The sequence below is a fragment of the Nelumbo lutea genome, chromosome 2, assembly GCF_056320005.1.
Source record: "Nelumbo lutea isolate HS-2025 chromosome 2, American lotus-T2T, whole genome shotgun sequence".
NCBI lineage: Eukaryota > Viridiplantae > Streptophyta > Magnoliopsida > Proteales > Nelumbonaceae > Nelumbo > Nelumbo lutea.
Window position 1 is genome coordinate 85548990 of NC_142685.1, and position 20660 is coordinate 85569649.

General features: G+C 37.6%; 1 protein-coding gene across 1 annotated transcript; it reads right to left on the reverse strand.

Annotated features, from left to right (window-relative positions):
• Window positions 1-9962: 9962 nt before the first annotated feature.
• On the reverse strand, window positions 9963-16429 carry LOC148871694 (pentatricopeptide repeat-containing protein At2g41080-like). The gene is given in 5 exon segments (XM_088973501.1): window positions 9963-11520; window positions 11522-12199; window positions 12325-12370; window positions 14030-14106; window positions 15896-16429. Coding segments are annotated over 3 exon segments (2043 nt in total). The 5' UTR covers window positions 12331-12370; window positions 14030-14106; window positions 15896-16429; the 3' UTR covers window positions 9963-10161.
• Between the last annotated feature and the right edge of the window lie 4231 nt (window positions 16430-20660).

Below are 20660 nucleotides of genomic sequence, written 5' to 3' on the forward strand. Positions count from 1 at the left end.
TCCGATCTTAGATAGCAGTTGGGTAAATCCTACACAAGTGGTGCCTAAGAAAAATGGACTCACCGTGGTCACTAATGATCAAGGTGAAGTAATCCCTACCCGACTTACCACGGGATGGCGAGTGTGCATTAAATTTAGGAAACTCAATGCAGTTACAAAAAAAGACCACTTCCCTATGCTCTTTGCTCTTCATCGACCAAATTCTGAAAAATCTTGCTGGGCAAAAATATTTCTACTTCTTAGATGGGTATTTTGGGTATAACCAAGTGGCCATTTACCCCGAAGACCAAGAGAAAACAACTTTTACCTACCCTTAGAACATTCACCTTCCGACGAATGCCGTTTGGATTATGTAATGCACCAGCAACCTTTCAGAGATGTATGACGACAATTTTTTCGAAAATGGTGGGTGATTTCCTGTAAATATTTATGGATAATTTCTCTATCTTTGGGGAATCCTTTAAAACATGTTTCGAACACTTACAAAAAGTTCTTCAATGATGTATCAAGACAAACTTGGTTCTCAATTGGGAGAAGAGCCATTTTATGGTCAAAGAAAGCATTGTTTTCGGTTACATAGTTTCTAAACGGGGTATTGAGGTGGATAAAGCAAAAATTGACGTAATCTCTAAGCTTCCACCCCCTACTTCTGTCAAGCAAATCCGTTCTTTTCTTGGACATGCCGGGTTCTACTGACAATTTATTAAAGACTTCTCCCAGATTCTTCTCACAACTCAAATAATATTTTTGGGAAGACCCTGAACTATTTTGGATCTGTTCGAATCAAATAATCCAAAAATGCGTCCCTAAGTCTGAACACCGAAATATCCTTAATTTTTGTCACGCTCTTGCTTGTGGAGGGCACTTTTCGGGAAAGAAAACGGTAGTCAAAATACTACAAAGTGATTTTTATTGGCCAAATTTATTTAAGGATGCCCATGCTTTTAGCAAAAACTGCCTAAGATGCCAAGCTATCGGGAATATGTCCCGTAGAGACATGATGCCACTTAACCCCATTTTAATTGTAGAAATTTTTGATGTTTGGGATATTGATTTCATGGGACCATTTCCGCCATCATCCGGTTACGAGTACATCTTGATGGCCGTTGATTATGTGTCAAAATGGATTGAAGCGGTAGCAACCCGAACCAATGACCACAAAGTTGTAATGAAATTTATTGAAAAGAACATTTTCTATAGGTTTGGGTGTCCATGAGCAATCATTAGTGATGGGGGGTCACATTTCACTAATGCGTAATTTCGTACATTGCTTCGCAAATACGGAACCACTCATAAGATAGCAACCCCCTACCATCCCCAAATGAATGGTCAAGTAGAAGTTTTCAATCGGGAAATTAAGAGTATTCTGCAAAAATCCGTTAGGCCAGATCGAAAAGATTAGCCCGACAGATTTGATGATGCACTTTGGGCTTATTGGACGGCATATAAAACTCCCATTGGAATGTCTCTGTATAGACTAATCTTCGGCAAACCTTGTCATATTCTTGTAGAATTAGAGCATCGGGCCTATTGGACCATCAAAAAGTTCAACACCGATCTAACCCAAGCTAGATCCCATTAGGCTCTACAATTAAGTGAGTTAGAAGAACTTTGCAATGAAACTTATGAAAGCTCTCGCATTTATAAACCCAAAATGAAAGCGTTTCATGATAAAAACATTTCAAGAAAAACATTTGAACCTAGGAAAAAAGTTTGGCTCTTTAATTCTAGGTTGTAGTTGTTTCCGAGTAAATTAAAATCCAAATGGGATAAGCCATTTGTTGTTGATAAAGTGTTCGAGCATGATACAGTTAGAATAGTTGATCCCAAGAATGGAACCATGTTCAAGGTCAATTGTCAAAGGCTTAAACCATACATAGAAGGAATATCTGAGAGTAGAGGAGTTGAGACCTTTAGTTTGAGTGATCCAGTTGTGTCTGGTTGAAGACGTTAAATTTAGCACTGGTTGGAAGGCAATCTAGCACAATTTTTGTTTTTAGGATTTCCTTCTCTTGATTCAAGACCAGGTGGCAAACCTTGAACCCCTCAGGAAAATCCTATTGATTGTTCCCTTTGGCCCAAATCCTTTTTGCATCAACCTAGTCATGCCATTGGGGACAATGGCATTTAAGTTGGGGGTGAGGAAAGAAAAAAAAAATTGAAAAAAAAAAAGGGAAGCTAAGCTTTTAAATATGTAGAATTAAAATTTCACTAAAAATTTAATTTTTTTCATTAAAAGAGATTCCCAAATAGAAAAAGTTAAGGAAACTAATAAAAGAATATTGAATTTTGTAGAAATTGGTAGCAAGTGATTGGAGTAAAAATTGTTCTTATTTGAACATTGTCGAAACCGTTTAGAAATTAGAAAGTACTCGCAAGTTTGCCCCTGCCAAGATAAGAAGAGAATTATTGAGAATTAAACAAAAATTCTTCAAATTGTTAGAAACAGTGGACTGCCCTAAACAATGTTGCAAAGAGAAAAAAAGAGAATAAAATGTCAATGAAGACCCTAGACTTAGTAACTGGGTCTCTTCACCTAAGTCAAGTGTCGAGATTTGCGTCAAACGTAAAAGGGAATGCCAAAGACAATCACCTAACACTTAGTAACCAGGTCTCTTCACCTAAGGCAAGTGTCGAGATTCGCGTCAAACGTAAAAGGGAATGCCAAAGACAATCACCTAACACTTAGTAACCGGGTCTCTTCACCTAAGGCAAGTGTCGAGATTCGCGTCAAACGGTGAAAGGTAACAATAGAAATAAGTGTGCAAATCAAGTTCAGGAGTAGAAATCCACTGTAAAAAAGAATACATGTCTAATTTTAAAAATCAATCTCAGTTTATCAAGATAGTCTGCAAATGGAAGGGTATATAAGATTTTTAAGCCAAGTTTCTGTAATATTCAAAGTAGGACAATTTTACACCTTAAGCCTAATACCGATCTATACAGAGTTTGAGAATGTTGGAATCAAGATGCTTGACTAATTTTGTTATGGATGATCTTGAGATGGGAATGATCTCTATGATCAGTGCAATTTTAAGGCTGCATTGTTAAGAGACTAGCAATGGTTAAGTTGGGAGGTGTGATAACTTTGCATTTTTATGCCTTAAGGGCATCATTTCAGGGGTATTTTCGGCCTTAGAATAGTCAAAGTATGCTCTTTTCCCAGTTAGATTCAATGTTGTGACCTCTGAGGGTCTCTGTGCAAATTTTGTGAAAAACTAGGAAAATTACATGACTGAAATGCAGTTTTTGGGAAACTGGTGTGAAGTCTAGCTGAGATGGGGTGTTTTTGTGAAAATTTGAGAACAAGAGGGCGCCTCCTATCTGCTAAACCCAAAGACCCTAGAGAAGGGGTTGGTCAATTCGCCTAGTTCACAAGTCTAAGGTTTATTGAGGTGTTCAAGGGTTGTAGAAGGAGAGGATGCCTAGATCTTTTCAGAAGGGGTTCCTACAAGTTCAACCAATCTGCAACTATCGCCACTGGATTTGATCAATCATTCTTTTCTTTTCTTTATTTTCCTTTCTATTATTTTTATTTCTACATTATTTTAGATTTAACTCTTGTATATTTCTCTGTTTTGCAGGTCTAATTTTGTCTGATTCAAGGCTAAGGTGTCTCGAGTGGTTTGAGGGTTGTTGAAAGGAAGGACACCCGATTCTTGTTAAGAGGGGTTCCTATAAGTTCTCCAACCAATCTGCAGCTATTGCCATCGGATCCGGATTCTAGATCATTTTTTATTTATTTCTTTTATTTCCTTTGTTGATTCTCATACTTTATTAAACTTTGATTTTGATTTATTGTTTTGTTTAAATTCAAAACATTTAATTTTAGTAATAATAGATTTTATTTTCGTATTTTCTGCCATTTTCGATTGCATTTCTTGTCCAGATCTAAGTATATATTAATTTTTCACTTGCTTCCATATGGATACGACATATTCTCACCCATTTACTACGTTAGTAGTTGTTTGAGAAATTGTAAAAATTATAAATGTTTAAACTGGTTTTCCGGAGTGTTTAACGATGCGCTTCCAGACACACCAGTTATCGCAGCCTTGGGAGGAGCAAGAGATTACTAGGGGTGGCCACGAGATGAGCTCTTCACAAGCTACAAGAGCTCAACTCAATTTATAGGCTTGTTTATTAATCGAGTCAAGCTCGAGCCTAATAAAGCTCAGTTTGTGAGACCCACGAGTTAGTTCGAATAGCTACATAATCATAATAATAATAATATATAAAGTTATAGCAAATAATATATATAATAAAAACATTATATATATATATATATATAATATTTTTATTTTTTATATATAATAATAACTAATTATTATAATTCTTAATCTTTTAAATATCAAATAAAAATATTTTTATATATAATTTTTTTATTTAAAAAAAAATTCTCAAGTCGTTTTTATTTTTTATTTTTTTAAATCTCAAGTCGAGCTCGAACTCAAGGTTCTAGCTCAAATCGAACTCGAGCTCGAGCTCGTGCCTTGTACTACCTTGGCAAGCAAAGCTTGAATTACTAACTATTTGGCTCGATTCGACTCAATCCACCCCTAGACATTACAAAAATCCAGGCTCAATGGCAGAGTTTGGAGAAAATAACTCTAATGAGGAAAGAGTGGTTTGATGAGTAGAAAACTTGTACGTTTGTATTGTAAAAAAAGTACTGATGTAATGAAAGGGATGATATTCATACTTTTTTGAGCATCTTTTGTTACTCGGCTAGTGTATTATAGATGTGCTTGTTGTCATTGCATTTGGCAATATCAAATTTTATGCTTTATACTGGCATTCCTTGTGTCCCCATGGAATGTTTCATTGCATATTGGGTTGTTAGAGCCCTTCTCGGGCTATTGCTGCCTTCCTAGGTTTTCCAGGTTATGTCATCGCACATGGGCATACCAATATCTTCAAAGACTTGATATTCTCACCTTCACTACAACATCAAATTTCATGGGTATAATTTTTGGATGAGTAATCCTTCTGATTCTACTTTTTTTGAAGTAATCACCGGTATTACTAGATGCTTTTTTTGTGATAACTAAGCATGTTTAAAGACATGAGCTCAGTGAGTAAAGAAATGGTAAGGAGAGTCCTCTGATTCCCAAACATGACTCCCAATAAGTTCTGGACAAGAAGAACAAATCATATGTTGAACAATACTAGCATGCAACCAGGCAACATGCCAAACATGTTTCCATAAATATATGGTAAAAAGTCTGATCTTAAGAACGAAGTTGTCTTACTAGGCAAACGATTACAGAGAAAATACTGTTAGCAAAATATATTACCTCAACAGTTCTTAGGTTGATCCGTATGAGCTCCTTACGACTCAAATTTTGGAAGAGGAATATATATTCTCTTTTCCAGCCTTCTCCTACATTCCATTAATGCCAAAAATTATACCAGCAACAGCAGGATGCCTATAAACAAATCTAAATGATAATCGGTTGCTGTTTTGCAAGGCTAGGTAATCATGTTAATATTCAATTTCACTGGAAATATTAAGGAAATTTGGTAGCTGCCAGGGAGTTTGCATCTCCGCCCCACACAACGAGCAACTGGCACATGTCTAGTCACACGCGGTGGAGCGGTCCCACATGCGAAGCTAACGGGACAGCCGTTAGCTTGTCCCGTTAGCCCCAAAGTGAGCCCAAAAACCTCTCCACGTTCCCGCCCCCTCAACCTCAAATCATGTCTGACCCCGTTCTACTCCCCTCCGCCCGAACTCGGATCCAACTCCCTCTCCAACACCGGTGATCGCTCCGGCCAGTTCACCGTCACCAAGTACTCTCCAACCCTCGTATTTTGTTTTGATATTTGGTTTTTTCATTTCAAATCAAAGAAACCCTCATTTGATATTTTGTTTTTTCATTTCAAATCAGAGAAACTTTTTTCCCCTCTTCCAACTCCTTCTCCAGCACCGGCAATCGCTCCGACCAGTTCACCATCACCAGGTACTCTCCAACTCCGGCCAGTTCACATACTTATTCTTACTTAATTGATGTTTTCTCATTCTCATTCTAAAGTGGTTCATTGTTTGTTGAAATTCATACGTGGAAAGTGATTAATGTGTTGGTGTTCACCATCACCAGGTATTCTCCAACTCCGGCCAGTTCACATACTTATTCTTACTTAATTGATATTTTCTCATTCTCATTCTAAAGTGGTTCATTGTTTGTTGAAGTTCATATGTGAAAAGTGATTAATGTGTTGGTTTCTGGAGTTCAGAGGACCACCATACACTGACAGGCTTCTCTGTTACTTTGAGAACCGTATTGGAATAGAGTAATTTTCTTAAAACAAAATCCTCTTCAATCTTTTGATCAAGCTTAAAACTTTCTAAAGGTTGGTTTGTTACATGACATAGTTATCTAGATATAAAGCTAGGCTAGACAAGAGGGGAGCGCCTTGTTGTTTTAATATGATCTACTTAACTTGTTTCTCTAGCTTTTTTGTGGGTAGCTTGCTTCCTTGGTTCGTATAGCAATGACCAAACATTAAAAATGATCTGAAATAAACAAATTAAATTAAAAATAGAATACAACAAGGCGCTCCCTATCAGTGTGAAGAGATACAAATAGAATATTTATGCGTTTGTGTGTGTGATAAATCAAAAAATGGAGAAAGAAACAAACAAAGCCATGAATATGATCTTACTATGTTGAATTCAGTAAAAATGTGAGAGTTTTGTGTGAATTGCAAAGAAAAAACAACAATGGGGGTTCTCATGATTCGAAAGACAAGGGGCCAAACGGACCCCAAAAGGCCTCTTTACCAATTTCTACCAAAAGATTTTCTGCTAACAATCAACTAACAGAGATAAAGGGACATTTACAAGACTGATAAGTTGCACGCACCTAGGCGATAAGGTTTTTTTTTTTGTTACCCTCCGCCTAGCCTTGATATTTTTGTATAGGTAACAGAAATTTTAGGTGTAGTGCAGCTAAACTACATTGTATTGTATAGAAAAGGGTGAAACAGTGTAAAAGGGCATTATAAGAAATCAATTCTCTATATGGAAACCCATAAAATGAGTTTGGGGCAAACCACTTAAACCATAATGGAAATGGAAAATAATGTATTCATTATAGTAGGGGTTTAAATAGTAGGCTTCATCATGGAATATCAAACAATTGCCGGTGACGGAGAGGGAGTTGGAAGAGGAAAAAAGCTTCTCTAATTGGAATGAAAAAACAAAACATCAAACGATAAGTGGTATCTTATCTTCTCACATGACATCCTGGTGAAGACAAGTCGTATCTTATCTTCTCAAGAAAGAAGATCTCAAAAGTGGTTACTTCCACTCTCAAAATGGTTAATGGTAGTTGACTCCACTAAAAAAGTAAAAACTCATTTCAAATGATATAAGATCTATAAAGTGGGTTAAAAACTTGATTCTGTTTTATTATTAGATAAAATAAAGAGTACATGAGGAGATGTACAACATAGAAGGGGAAACCCTGGGGACTACACTAGAATCAAGTTGTCACTGTACATTACATCCACGTGTGCTCCTAACTTAGCTAAACCATCCGCAATATAGCCAGAGCCAGCACTTTTGTAGAGATCTGAAATTATAATGTGCAAAACAAGTTAAAATGGAGAAGATCAAATAGTCCCCTGAGAGCTTACCTCGCCTCTATTTCAGAGCAGCTTTTACTATCCTTAGAGAGAGAGAGAGAGAGAGAGATGACTAACCCTGCAGGCACTCATCCTTAGTTCCTCCCAAGTGACAACTTAGGGCAACACAGTTATCAGCCCAACCTGCCCGGTCAAAACCAAAACCTCAACCAAACTAACCCCATCCTCATGTCCTTTCAATTTCTACCACATGCCATTTAAAAATTTGTATCTCTGCTCAAAGTCAGCACCTATCAAAGTCTGAGCCACCAGTTTACCACTTGCCTTGCGCCTTTTGCTCTACCCCCTCTTTATTTCTTCATGTTTATCACAAACTGCTCCTTGTTTGAATTCCCCAACCAAACCTTGCCACGTAACACTTCATCTTCTACCTTCTCATCTCCCTCTCTGCATCCCTCCTTCCACGGCAAAGCTTCAAGGGAGGAAACCAACCAAACCTCCTAAAACTACTTCAATCTTCGTGGATATTTTCTAGCTTCACTCCATCCATCCCAATGGCAAGAAAATGAAGATTGTGCAGGAAAGTTCTAGCTAAAACACCACCACTGATTGAAGATATTAACTGTGCAACTTCCAAATTCCAAAGGTGAAAGAGAAGTCCAATGATGTGCACTGTTACCTCATCTTCAGATAAAAAATTCTTTACATTGGAAAAAGGAGTTAAAATAAGTGTGCCCTTAAGAATCAAGCTCCAAATCAGTGCACCAGCCACTCTTCTCTAATCCCCTACAGTCTCCTTGGCTTCAACCACCAACTTCTCCCAATCTTCCTTCCCTGCATTGACGCCCATCCTACCAAGGCTATTTTTTTTCACTGCCATCAGAAGTCCTTGTGGTAGGGAATCCTAAATTAGGGCCCACTTTCTTTCAACTCTGTTTCCCTTTTCGAAAAATCGTCTTTCAGTCGTCCAAAGAAATCTTGCAACAGCTCAGAAATCTCCATCCAGCCTTGACCTTTCCTCCCTTTAGGGAAGCAAACCAATTGCTTCCTACCCTCACCAAAATATTCAAAAAGAGCAATGAAAAACCCATTAGCATTCCGCTTCCTTTCAGCGAGATATCTTCTGTCTTCCCCAACTCTCATACTCTTCCTGACAGTCTTCCTACAACACGGGATAACTCCTACTACAAAACCCCTGAAGCAATCAATAATTTCTTTTTTTTAATTGGAAACGGTAACTTTCATTAATGCTAGATAATCAATAATTTCTTTACCCACGATCATCAATAATTTCTTCCATCTTCTACAGCAAAACTTCTCCATCTGTTCTCGATGCTTAGTAGTCCTAGGCTAACTCAGAACTCACACTTCAAAACCTTTCATAATCATTGACTCAGCCAGAGAACCAAAAGACATGTTACAATGCCTATGGTAGATGACTAATGCCCCCAACACAAATAACATGTAAGAACAGATGTCTTTCATCATCCATTTTTATTCATAAACCAGAAGTGCAAAAGTTGTTCATTCCAATAGTAATATAAGTAGTCAAAATCCACATAAAATCCATTAACTTTTTTTTGTGTGATGGATAAAATCCCTTAACATGGCTTCACCATGAACTTCATAATTCATATAATCCCAATTTAATGACTGGAAAGCAGAGCTATGAAGAGCAAAAAATTAACTGGAAGATAACAAGAAAAGCATATGCCCCATATAACAGTACCTTATGCTGCTTTTAGCCAAGGTTCCGAAAAATTTCAATCCAAGTTTTCTAGAACATTGGCAGCTTTGATGACTGGTTGCCAGATCTGCCAAGCTGCAAATTCTGATCCAAATATGTCAAGTAGGAAAAGAGCATCAATGATATGCCAGGAGAGGAAATGAAACCATGATGGATAAATTTTTTCCCTGCTAGTAAATGAATTATATCATTATAAAGAAAGCTTGGAAAAAGGAAATTAGCATACAAAGCAAAAGGTTCTTAAAAATCACCTTGATGGTGCACTGATTTACCATGTAAGACTATGAACAGGGACAAACCAATAACCATTCAGATCCCATCCATTTCCCCAGATACTAATAAAGAAACTCCTCTGATTAGAGAATTACAGATAAAAACAGTGTAAGATTTTTTTTTTATCACTTAATAATGTTAAACCAAAGAACTTTGAATTCCATAGCTCACATTAATGCTTTTCAACCAGCAAAATAATGTAAAAATTGCACTGTGGTGCAGATTGTAAATGGTAGAATGTTCAACTTCTAAAATAGTGTGCTTGAATGAACCTTGTCCGTAAGGATGTTGTAACAAACAGGCAAAACAACGAGTCCTTTGAAGTAGATGGCAATGATGAAGATCCTGATCATAGCTAACAAATTTCCATCTTTGAAATGTTGAGGTATTCCCATCATATGCATGAATTTAAAGGAATGCTAACAAGAATCTCCTTCAGAATAAATAAATTCAATAACCCTAACTTTAAGTATTAAGTAAAATTAATCTTACCATAAAAAAAGAAATAAATAAACTTAATTCCCTGCACTTATAAGAGAAGCATCCTGTATCTACCAGTAATCACCACAAGAACATTTCCCGGCCTTGAAATGGTGAAACCGACTAGCATCACGAACAATAATTTCTCTTAAAGTAACCTCTGATATGAATTTGATTGCCACATGGCAATCATTACACACACGCAAATTCTTCATGATCCTGATTGGGGAACCAACAGGAGTGTTCAGGAGTGCAAAAGCAATAGCCACTTTCTCACTGTGGTGGGCCAAGCTGTACTCGTTTTCCTCAGTGTCCATGTCATGCAAAACAGAGCTTGTATCCGGTACATAACCTCGTTCCTTAATCTCCAGTGTTAGTTCTTTCAGGTACCCATCAATCTCCATCCATTTGGGATGGGATTGATCACCCATACAGAACTGATGAACCTGGTTCTTCACCTCCAACCAACTTATCCCAGGCTCCTTCTTCACCTTCATATCTTTCATGGCCTTCCTCACATCTGAAACATCACCCCATCTCTTAGCGGAAGCATGGATATTTGAAAGCAAGACATAAGGTGCAGAGTCCTGAGGGTCAAGTCTAAGAACTTCTTCAGCAACCTTTCTGGCCATCTTTGCATTCTTATGGATTTTACATGCAGATAGCAAAGTCTTCCAGATAATTGCATCTGGCTTTATGGGCATTGACTGGATTAAAGCTTCTGCTTCTTCCAAACAGCCAGATCTCCCAAGGAGATCAACCATACAAGTATAGTGCTCCAATCTAGGGTTTACTTTGTATTTATCAACCATCAATTCAAAGAATTTTGTTCCCCTTTCCTTTAATCCACTATGACTACAAGCATAGAGCAAGCTCAAGAAGGTAACATCATTTGGCTCCAGACCTTCACTCTCCATCCACTCAAACAACTTGATAGCTTCTTGGCCCTGGCCATGAAACCCATAAGCAGCAATCATTGAGCTCCACAAGACAACATCTGCATCTTCACATTCCAAGAAGGCCCTTATAGAGTCTTCTAAACACCCACACCTTGAGTACATGCTAATCAATGAACTGACCACGGATACTTCCGAAGCAGCTCCAGACTTAATAGCTTCAGCATGAATCTGCTGCCCTTGCCCAAGGGTTGCCAATTCTGAACATGAACTGATAACACTGACAAAGGTAATTTTGTCTGGCCTGAATCCTGCAATCTTCATAAGATTATACTGACCCACAGTTTCCTCAGAGCACCCATTTTTTGCCCTGCCAGCTATGAGAGTGTTGCAGGCAACAACATTATGAACAGGCATTCCCTTTATTACTCTTTCCCCTTCTTCTACAAACCCACATTTCATGTACATATGAGCCAGAGAACTCAAAACAACCAAATTGCCATCAAAGCCAGACTTCATTATGTAGCAATGGATCGATCTGCTTTCCAGGAATAAGTGCTTTCAGACCAGCACAGCCTCTAAAAATATTACCCAGAGTAAACTCATCAACTCGAAATCCAATTTCATGCATTTGAGATAACAAACCCAATGCCTCTTTGTTGAATTCAAACTGTGCAAGTCCAGTAACCATTGCATTCCATGTCGCAAGGTTTCTCTCAGGCATTTCTTCAAACAACTTCCAAGCAGTCTCCAAATCACCATTTTGTATAAACCCACCAATCAAAATGTTTGATGTCATGATGTTCTTCCTGGGCATCACATTGAACAGTGCAACCGTAGTATGCAATTCTCCAAACTTGGAACACATGTTGAGGAGATGGTTGGAAATAAATTTGTCTGAAGAACAACCAGATGTGATAATTAAAGAATGGAGTTGCTTGCCTAGAGGAAGTGATTGTGAAAGAATACATCCTTGAAGAAAGTGAGAAAATAGGGATGGTTCTAACCAGATCTCCGTTCCGAATTTTTCAAATACCTCCTTCAACATTCCATTACAAGTAAGCTCAATGAATTCATCTCTGGACTTGACAAAACTTTTAGAAGTGTCTGTGGATAAAAGTTGACAAATTGTGATGCATGGACCTTTATTATGTTGAGAAAATAAGCAAAGGAATCTTGGTAAAGGGTTGCTCGTGCACTTTATGTGCCTTCCCTGGTAGTCAAATATATTCAAGAGAATGTTGCAATTAGGGACCCTTCATCAAAATACTAAATCAAAACAAGGTTCACATCAAAAAAAAAAAAAAAAAAAGAAGAAGACTCTTCTTTCTTACTCACCCACATCCTTCATCCATAAATAAAATTGGTCACCCATCTATATAATCTACAAATCAATGGGGAAAAATCGTAGATTAGAAATGTATATCATAAAATATTTCAAGTAAAATGATATATATTAACAGATTGATGGCATAAAAATTACATGAACAAAATTATCAAGTGAGGTTTCATTCATGAGGTGGTAATGGGGTGTGTTTCAAAAGAATCAGAAAAAACAAAAAAAAAAACTATGCAACATCTAAACATATATAAATCAAAAGACCAAAAGAGCAGCGATCGTACAAGATAATATTCACTTTTTAGTGGATACCTGACCAAATTGATAGGTCCTAACAACAGAAACATGACTATTATTGAGATAGAAATCACCGCATGCAATGTCATTTATGAGATATATCAGTGCACTCTATTGCCCAATCATAGAAAACCCCTGATTTTCAATGAACCAAAATCAATGTTATCTATGAAAACAATAAAATAGCACACTTACCAATAGCATTAAATAACAGGTTGGAAACATTGCAGGTGCCCATGTCAACTCAACATCATTTTCTCAGAGGTTAGATCTTTGGCTTCTAGGGAGAGTATCTTATACCAATGGGTCACTCAATAAGCCATTTCCACATAGATAAGATGGCTAAGAAAGGAATAGAGAGGAATGAGTTCTTCTAGGGGCAACACCCAAGGGGAAGGGGGATTGTTTTGATCACCATATTTTATCGTTGACAGTTCCACGTTTTTGCTAACCTCTAGTTTTAAGTTTCCAGTCTAGATCCACCTCTAAGAATCTAGATGAACCTAGATACATTCCCTATAATAATGAACTCCTTCGGTCTTGTTATTGATAAGAAACACTAATTAACATAAAAAAGAAGCACAACTTCTTCTTTAGGGGAGCAGACTAGTATGAATTCAATTTCCAAATTCAGGTTATTAATGTGGTAATTCAATACTATTTATGCCAACTTTGAATATTAGGGTGGCATATACCACATTATTGATAATTCCATTTTTTTTTTGCTTCCCTCTGGTTTGAGAAAGTATATTAATCGATTATATACCAATGAGAAAGTATGTCACATGAAGAAGAAAATTTATAACCCTGTTTTCTAAATTCTATTATTCGAATGACCATCCAAATAACATTCATTTGTATAACGAATGTGTTTTTTCCACTTTTTCTTGTTAAAGTGTATTAATATTAATATTTAGACTTATTAATTATTTGATATTTATATTTTTATCAGATATTATTTGATATTTATATAATATATATTAGCTGAATGTTATTTATATATTTCATATTATTCATATCTACCATTTCCATTTGCATACTGATTGGCATTGAAATACTTCTTTCTACTTTCATCTCATAATTATATTCATTTGAGGTTTACATGAGTTTCCCTAAGGTGGATGATAGGTATCCTATTTATTTTTTGCCCCATTATCAAAATCCATGCATTTCCATAAGTATCTCAATTCGTTTCAGTGAACATGGTTAAAAAAATCCGAATCCGTTCATTCTATTCTTCATGTGATAGTCAAAAAAAGGATTAAGAATAACCATAGCCACTGAGTTTTAAATTTTTAAGAGATATAAGAGAGCAATGGACACCAAGATAAGTAACCGATTAAGCTGTATAAGTACTGAAGAAGCAGATTAAGATTTATGAATAAGAAGGATTAGACAAAGACTTACCTTGGTCATGAATCCACTGAATTGTGATTGGTCGTTGCCTTGTTGGTCAGTCGACTCAGTCTGTTTTGAGTTATCGCCTGAAAATATAAATAAAAAATAAAAAATTAGAATGAAGAAGAAGAAGGAACCACGGGAAAGGTCAATACCTCTTCCTTTTGTATGGTTCAATCTCCATACTTTCATTAAATAGAGGATTTTTTTGTTCTTACAAAGAGGATATGATTCAAATAGAAAATCAGTTGCTGAAACGAAACATTTCCCAAGCCCCAAATCAGAAATCCCTCCAAAACACCCAAGTCCCAACCATGGATTTCAAGATCCCAAATAATTGCAAGCTTGATCCTTGCTTCCATCTAAATAAGGTAAAAGTCCTGCATTTACTAAGCCTTCGTTTAACATCCCTAGGAGATCGACCATGCACATAATTAAGTGTTCAATAAACAGGACGGTTCAGACTTCAAAGAGCACCAACTGAGTATCCAAGTCTCAATGGATAATGATTGGTCTATAACAGTTGTGAGTGTCAGGAAACAGCTCACTTGGGCTCAAATGGAGTTGCCACCCATCAATTATGGAAATGGAGGTGATGGGACTACCGAGAATGGCATCAAAATATTTGGTTTAATAGTGACTCCAAGACCCAAGGCACTGACCACACCAGTCCAGGTAAGACTTGGATGAGAAAGGGGAAGGGGTTAGGCACCCCTCTCCCGGGTCCTATAGGTGGGGCCCACATAGTATCACAAAAAAAGCATATAATCAAGTAAAATCTAATAAGAAAATAACAAGAGCCAACATAAAAGAAATCCTTTATTTTTACTTATCTACTTTTTTATTCCATTATTTCTTTACATATTTCATTTATTTTTTTTGTTTTCATTATTATATATATTATTTTTTTTATCCATTATTTACATTTTTTTGTTATTTTCTTGTGAGGCTATTTGATTTTATTTGTTCTATGAAAATTATTTATTGTTTTTATTAAAATTTTTTTGAATCTTTTTTTGCTTTATTTATTTATTTATTTTTATGAAGCCTTATTTATTATTTTTTTATTTCATTACTACTAGTTTTTTTTCTTCCCTTAATAGCTTTCCTACCCTTACATAGAAATTCTAATATATCAAGCTAAGCATCCGGATCTACTGATCAGACCCGCTATAGCAGGTTATAATTTTTTTTTTTATCTTTCCTTTTTTTTTCTTTAGTCACATCTTTTATTATTCTGTTTTTTGTTCAGTTTGCTCACTATGACGGGCTTCCCTTCCTTCTTTCTGATCTGATCTATAGATATCAACCCTGCATATTCTCCTTGCCTACCCCTCCTCCATTCCCTCTTTCCTCTTTCCTTTTCTAATTTTCTTATTTATCTATTCTCATTTTCTTTTGTTTTTAAATCACAACAAAACCGGATTTCGCTTGCGGAAACAGTAAAATTGAAACAGACATCTACTCAATCCAAATAAAATGAAACAAGAATCTACTAAATCCCAGTTTAAATATCAAACTAAACTAAGCCTGGATTGATCGCAATCATCGACACTTTCCTTCCATCGGAGTTTAAATTCGGAGTAGAAGAAGATGAAAGGAGCTGTCGACGGTAATCGTCAGAAAAAAAAAAAATCACAAACAACGACGAAGCGTAACCAATTCAAAGCAAGTTTATAAACCAAATTTTAATATCTATGGAGGCTCTGGAAGAAAACGGTGATCGGAATGACCCGACATTGAGAGTTTACAGGACGGAACCAGCTCCGTCCACCCCCTTTCCCTGCCTCAAATTCTTATCATAGCGAGAATACAATGAAAAAGTCTTGAGAAAAACGAAAAAGAAAGTACGGGGAGAGTGAGGTCGGTTCTTACCTGATCGAGATTTTGGCCTGACGTCGATCAACGCTGCAGAGGAAGTTGTAGTCTGTTCGGATTTTGGATGACAGTAGCTTGAGTAATTCCATGAAACGATAGGAAATCGCCAACGAAAGAGAGAGGTGGAGGGGAAGTTGCCACCGGGTTCAGATTCACCGCTGCAAGTTGCAGCGGCGGTGATTAAGTGAAAAAGAGAGAGAGAACGAAGGGGAGAGAGGAATGGGATTGAGAAGAGAGAGAGATAGAGGGATGGAAGAAAACAGTGAGAGATGAGGGAGTCGGAAGTGGAAGGATCGTCTCGGTGCCACCGTTCGGGTGTCGTAAGGTCGGGGAAGATGAACAGTGTTTTTCTCCCAAATGGATAAGAAAAAGGAAGAGGAAGGAGAAAAGGAGGAGGAAGACGGAGAAGGAGAGAGAGAGAGAGGGGGGGAAAGAGAAGGGGAGATAAAGAGCTCCGGGTTAGATCCGGCGCTGGTTCACCGCTACTGTGTCGGGACGAAGGGGGAGGTGAACAGTGCATTCCCCCTGAATGAGAAACAAGAAAGATGGGTTTGCTTAAATAGTGGGATGTATGGGGTAGTTTCGTAAGTTTTGGGACACTTAGGGTCATTTTTGTAAATTTAGGAAATTTGGGTCAAATCGTGTCCAGGAGTCAAACCGGGGATTCTGGTTCAACTATGGGATTTTTGGGCCAAAAAATAGAGGGTTGAAACTGGTTTGACCATAGGGAGGGGTTCTATATGGGCTAATGAAATTAGCCGAAATGGAATCTCTTAAATGGAAAGGTAAATGAGGGTATTTTTTGTTGAAATTTCATAGGGTGGGTTTTCCAACATTCTCAGTTGATTGATAGGGTTGGATTGGTCCAACTGGGCCCACATTGGGCAGATCTAGAAAGGGCTTTATTCGGTCAATATGGAGCTTTGAAATGGAATTTGTATTTGATCAAGGGGCAAATAAGGGCAGTTTTGGCTGAAATTTCACAAAGTAGGGCTTTTGAGTAGTTTAAGGTGTTTGGTAAGGTCAAATTAGGCCAGCTAGGCCCAGATCAGAAAGATTGGGAATCTAATTAATCGGGAGTCTTGAAACGAAATCTAGTTACGATGAAGGGGTAAACGAAGGTTTTTTTAGATGAAATTTTACAAGTGGGTATTTGCAGGTGTTCGAAATATGATGGTGGGGTCTAATTAGTCTTCAAGGGTAAAGATCGTAGGAACTTGGGTCAACGGAATGTTCCAAACTGTAATCTTGGTTTGATGGAAGGGCAAATGGGATGAGAGATCCATCATATGAATGGCCGAACCCCGTAAGAAGGTTGGGTAAAATTTCAAAAATTTCTCTCTTTTCCACGTGGGAATCACATTTCCTATTTTAGAAAATTGCATTTTCAATGATCAATCTTGAACCTAAACAAGACCACATCCGTAACCAAAAAGGGAGTGGAGGGTTATACCTAATATGAAGTAACAATAACCTCCAATGAAGGTGTTCACGCCCAAGGAAAAATCTAAAGACTGTTTCCACCAAAGATGACAAGGTACTGGATGAAGTAGAGTTAGCGGGATGACTAAGCAAGAACTTGAGTCTTCAACAAGAATCTGATGGAGGGGTAGTGAGCGCGACTTCTTATTACCTTTTCTGCCAAAAGGTAATATCAAGAACACTTCTTGATCGCTCCCACAGGTGGAGATTGAATTGCAAATAAATATCAGCCCTCCTAATCTAATTAAGATGTTTCTGATCCAAATCTTTATTTGGATCTGGATTCTCCGAATGAATAGGGACAATCTCTTATCCTATCTACAGATCTAAATCCTAGAACCGTCGTCCTTTAATTAATCCCATTAAGCCAGTTCAAATTGGGCTTTAGGCCCATTAAGTCTATCTGCTCACTTACCTTCCAAACTGTTGCCCAATTGGATATCCTTGTATGGCGTGGGACCCAAACATTGATCTACACATCAACCACATGGGTTCAACCAAACCTCTGTTATAGGGCCTGAGTCTATCATCATAGGCTCTTAATGGGCCCAACATTTACACTAAATGGTCCTTGGGTCAAGCCACCTTATAAAAACCCAAGGACTATGGGTAGATGCAAGATTAGCCCATCAAATATTACCTTCAATGGTCTTACACTTAACCTCTCAGCCCATAATGATCAAACACTGCCTGACAAGAGAGGACATTTCCCTCAGCTACAAGGTACAGTGTTGCACTCTCTACTCATATGGATCCCGGGAATTAAAACCTTTTGCAAACATTTTGAAACCATAAATATATATATATATATATATATATGTATATGTAATGATCAAACATTGCCTAACAAGAGAGGACATTTCCCTCGGCTGCAAGGTACAGTACTGCACTCTCTACTCACATGGATCACGGGAATTAAAACATTTTGCGTATATATATATACATATGTATGTATATATCTATATAAATATGTTTTGCAAAACAAATTTCAACGGTTAAAATTGACTGTCGGCAGTTTTGGTTTCCATCAGAGAGTGCATCCCCGATCATTCGTTTTGTCCGACAAAGGGGCTGATCCTGTCTCTATGATCACCTACTCAGATAAATTTCTGGATTGTCCCAACATACCCAGGTTTTGACCCCCTCTAAAGATCTCATTGATTGGCATATCAAAGATAGCCCAATTTGACACATAGTGTAGTATCATAATCGAGTTTAGGGTCAGGTGTAACATTCCAATTTTGTCCATCTATCTCCAAGGTCTAGGGCAATACTGAAATTCTGGTCTAGTTTAGGGTTTCAAGAAACCCACACTGCATGTACCTCAGGTCTCACCTTGGCAATTGAGACAAGCTACCCCAACAAACTTGGAAGCATATCAGTGTCAGCCTTGGCAGGATAAATCTCCCCAGATCAATCCAATGGCTGTGAAGATTCTAAACTAACACGAGTCTCATATTTGTCTAGTTTATGGGTGTTACACAGAAATACACCATAATAACATGAATCAAGTATGTACTTTATTCATTTAAATTAAATGTCATAATGTACATCATTCTGATTGGAGCTAAGGGCATACACTGTCTAACATCTCCCACTTGCACTTAGGTCCAATCGGGTACAAGCTGGAGTCACAAACTTTCCACATGTTTCTCAAACACTTTCTATGTTAGTGGCTTAGTCAATGGGTCTGTCACATTTCCGCTAATGCTACCTTTTAACATTAATCTCCCGTAGATTCAGTGTTGTCACACAACAGTGGAATGGGTGATGTGTTGAATTCCAAATTCCAGAATGAACACCTTTATTCATTAGGCAGCCTCACTTACGGCAATGTGTTCGACTTTGGTTGTGGACTATTATTCTTACTACTTAGGACCCCTGTTTGCTGACTTTCTAGCAAACAACACACAATCATATCGTGAAAATATAACCAAATGTAGACATTCTACCATATGAATCTAATTGCTAGTCGGTATCAGTATACCCCTGGATCTGTAGTGAACTACCATCGAATACTAGACAAAACTCTTTTGTGTTTCGAATGTATTTTTGTATATTTTTCATAGCAGCCCAATGCTCCTGCTTTGGGTTTGACTGGATTTGCTTACCACACTCACTGCCTAAGAAATGTTAGGACGAGTGCATAGCATGGTATACGTGATGCTCCCTACGGCTGAGGCATAGGGAACGTCCTTCATGCCCTCAATCTCTTTGGGAGTTTTGGGAGACATACCCTTGGAGAGAATGACTTCATGCCTGAAAAGAGCATTTTCTTTCTTGGAATTCTCCATGCTATATCTCTTGACTATTTTGTCAATGTAAGCAGTTATCTCTATAGAGTTGAAGACCAAATATGTAGGAGGCTTCTCCAAGATCTTTCATGGAGAATTGCTATGAAAGCCATACTTTTACCGTAGTCAACATTCCTACATTATTCCCAATGAGTAGAATGTCATCTATATACAGAATTAAGAACGTAACATTATCCCCACTGGATTTCTTGTAAACACATGGCTCATTCGGGTTTTGCTCAAAGTCAAACTTTTTGACGGTAGAGTCAAACCGGATGTTCCAACTCCTAGAATCTTGCTTAAGTCCATATATGAATATATTTAATTTACATACCATGCGTTCCTGACCTGCAGCTATGAAACCTTGCGGTTGCTGCATATAGATATCTTCACTAAGATCTCCATTTAGGATCGCGGTTTTGACATCCATTTGCCAAATCTCGAACTCATGGTACACTACTACAGCTAGTAGGATCCTAATGGATTTAAGCATGGCCACCAGCGAAAATGTTTCATCATAATCGATTCCTTCTTTTTGAATGTACCCTTTTGCTACAAGACGAGCCTTGTAGGTCTCAACCTTACCATTAGGGCCCTTCTTCCTCTTATAAATCCATTTGCAACCAGATGCTTTTACCCTAGGGGGCGGATCTACCAGAGTCCAGACTCCATTGGTCTCCATTGAGTCCATCTCAGCTCTCATGGCATCTACCCACTTCAAGGAGTCTATGTCCAACATAGCTTTCGTATAAGTCACGGGATCCTCCTCAATAGTCGTGGTTTCCACCAAGTAACTATCCTGGTCATAGCCAAAACAAACTGGAGGCCTAGAAACTCGGGTAGATCTTCTACATTGGTCATTACTAGATCTTGTGGGACATCTCCCACTACCCTTGAGCTCTCCTCATCAAGAACAATTTCTTGACAATGATTGTTCAGGATGTAATCATCTTCCAAGAAATGGGCATTTTGATTACAAAACACCT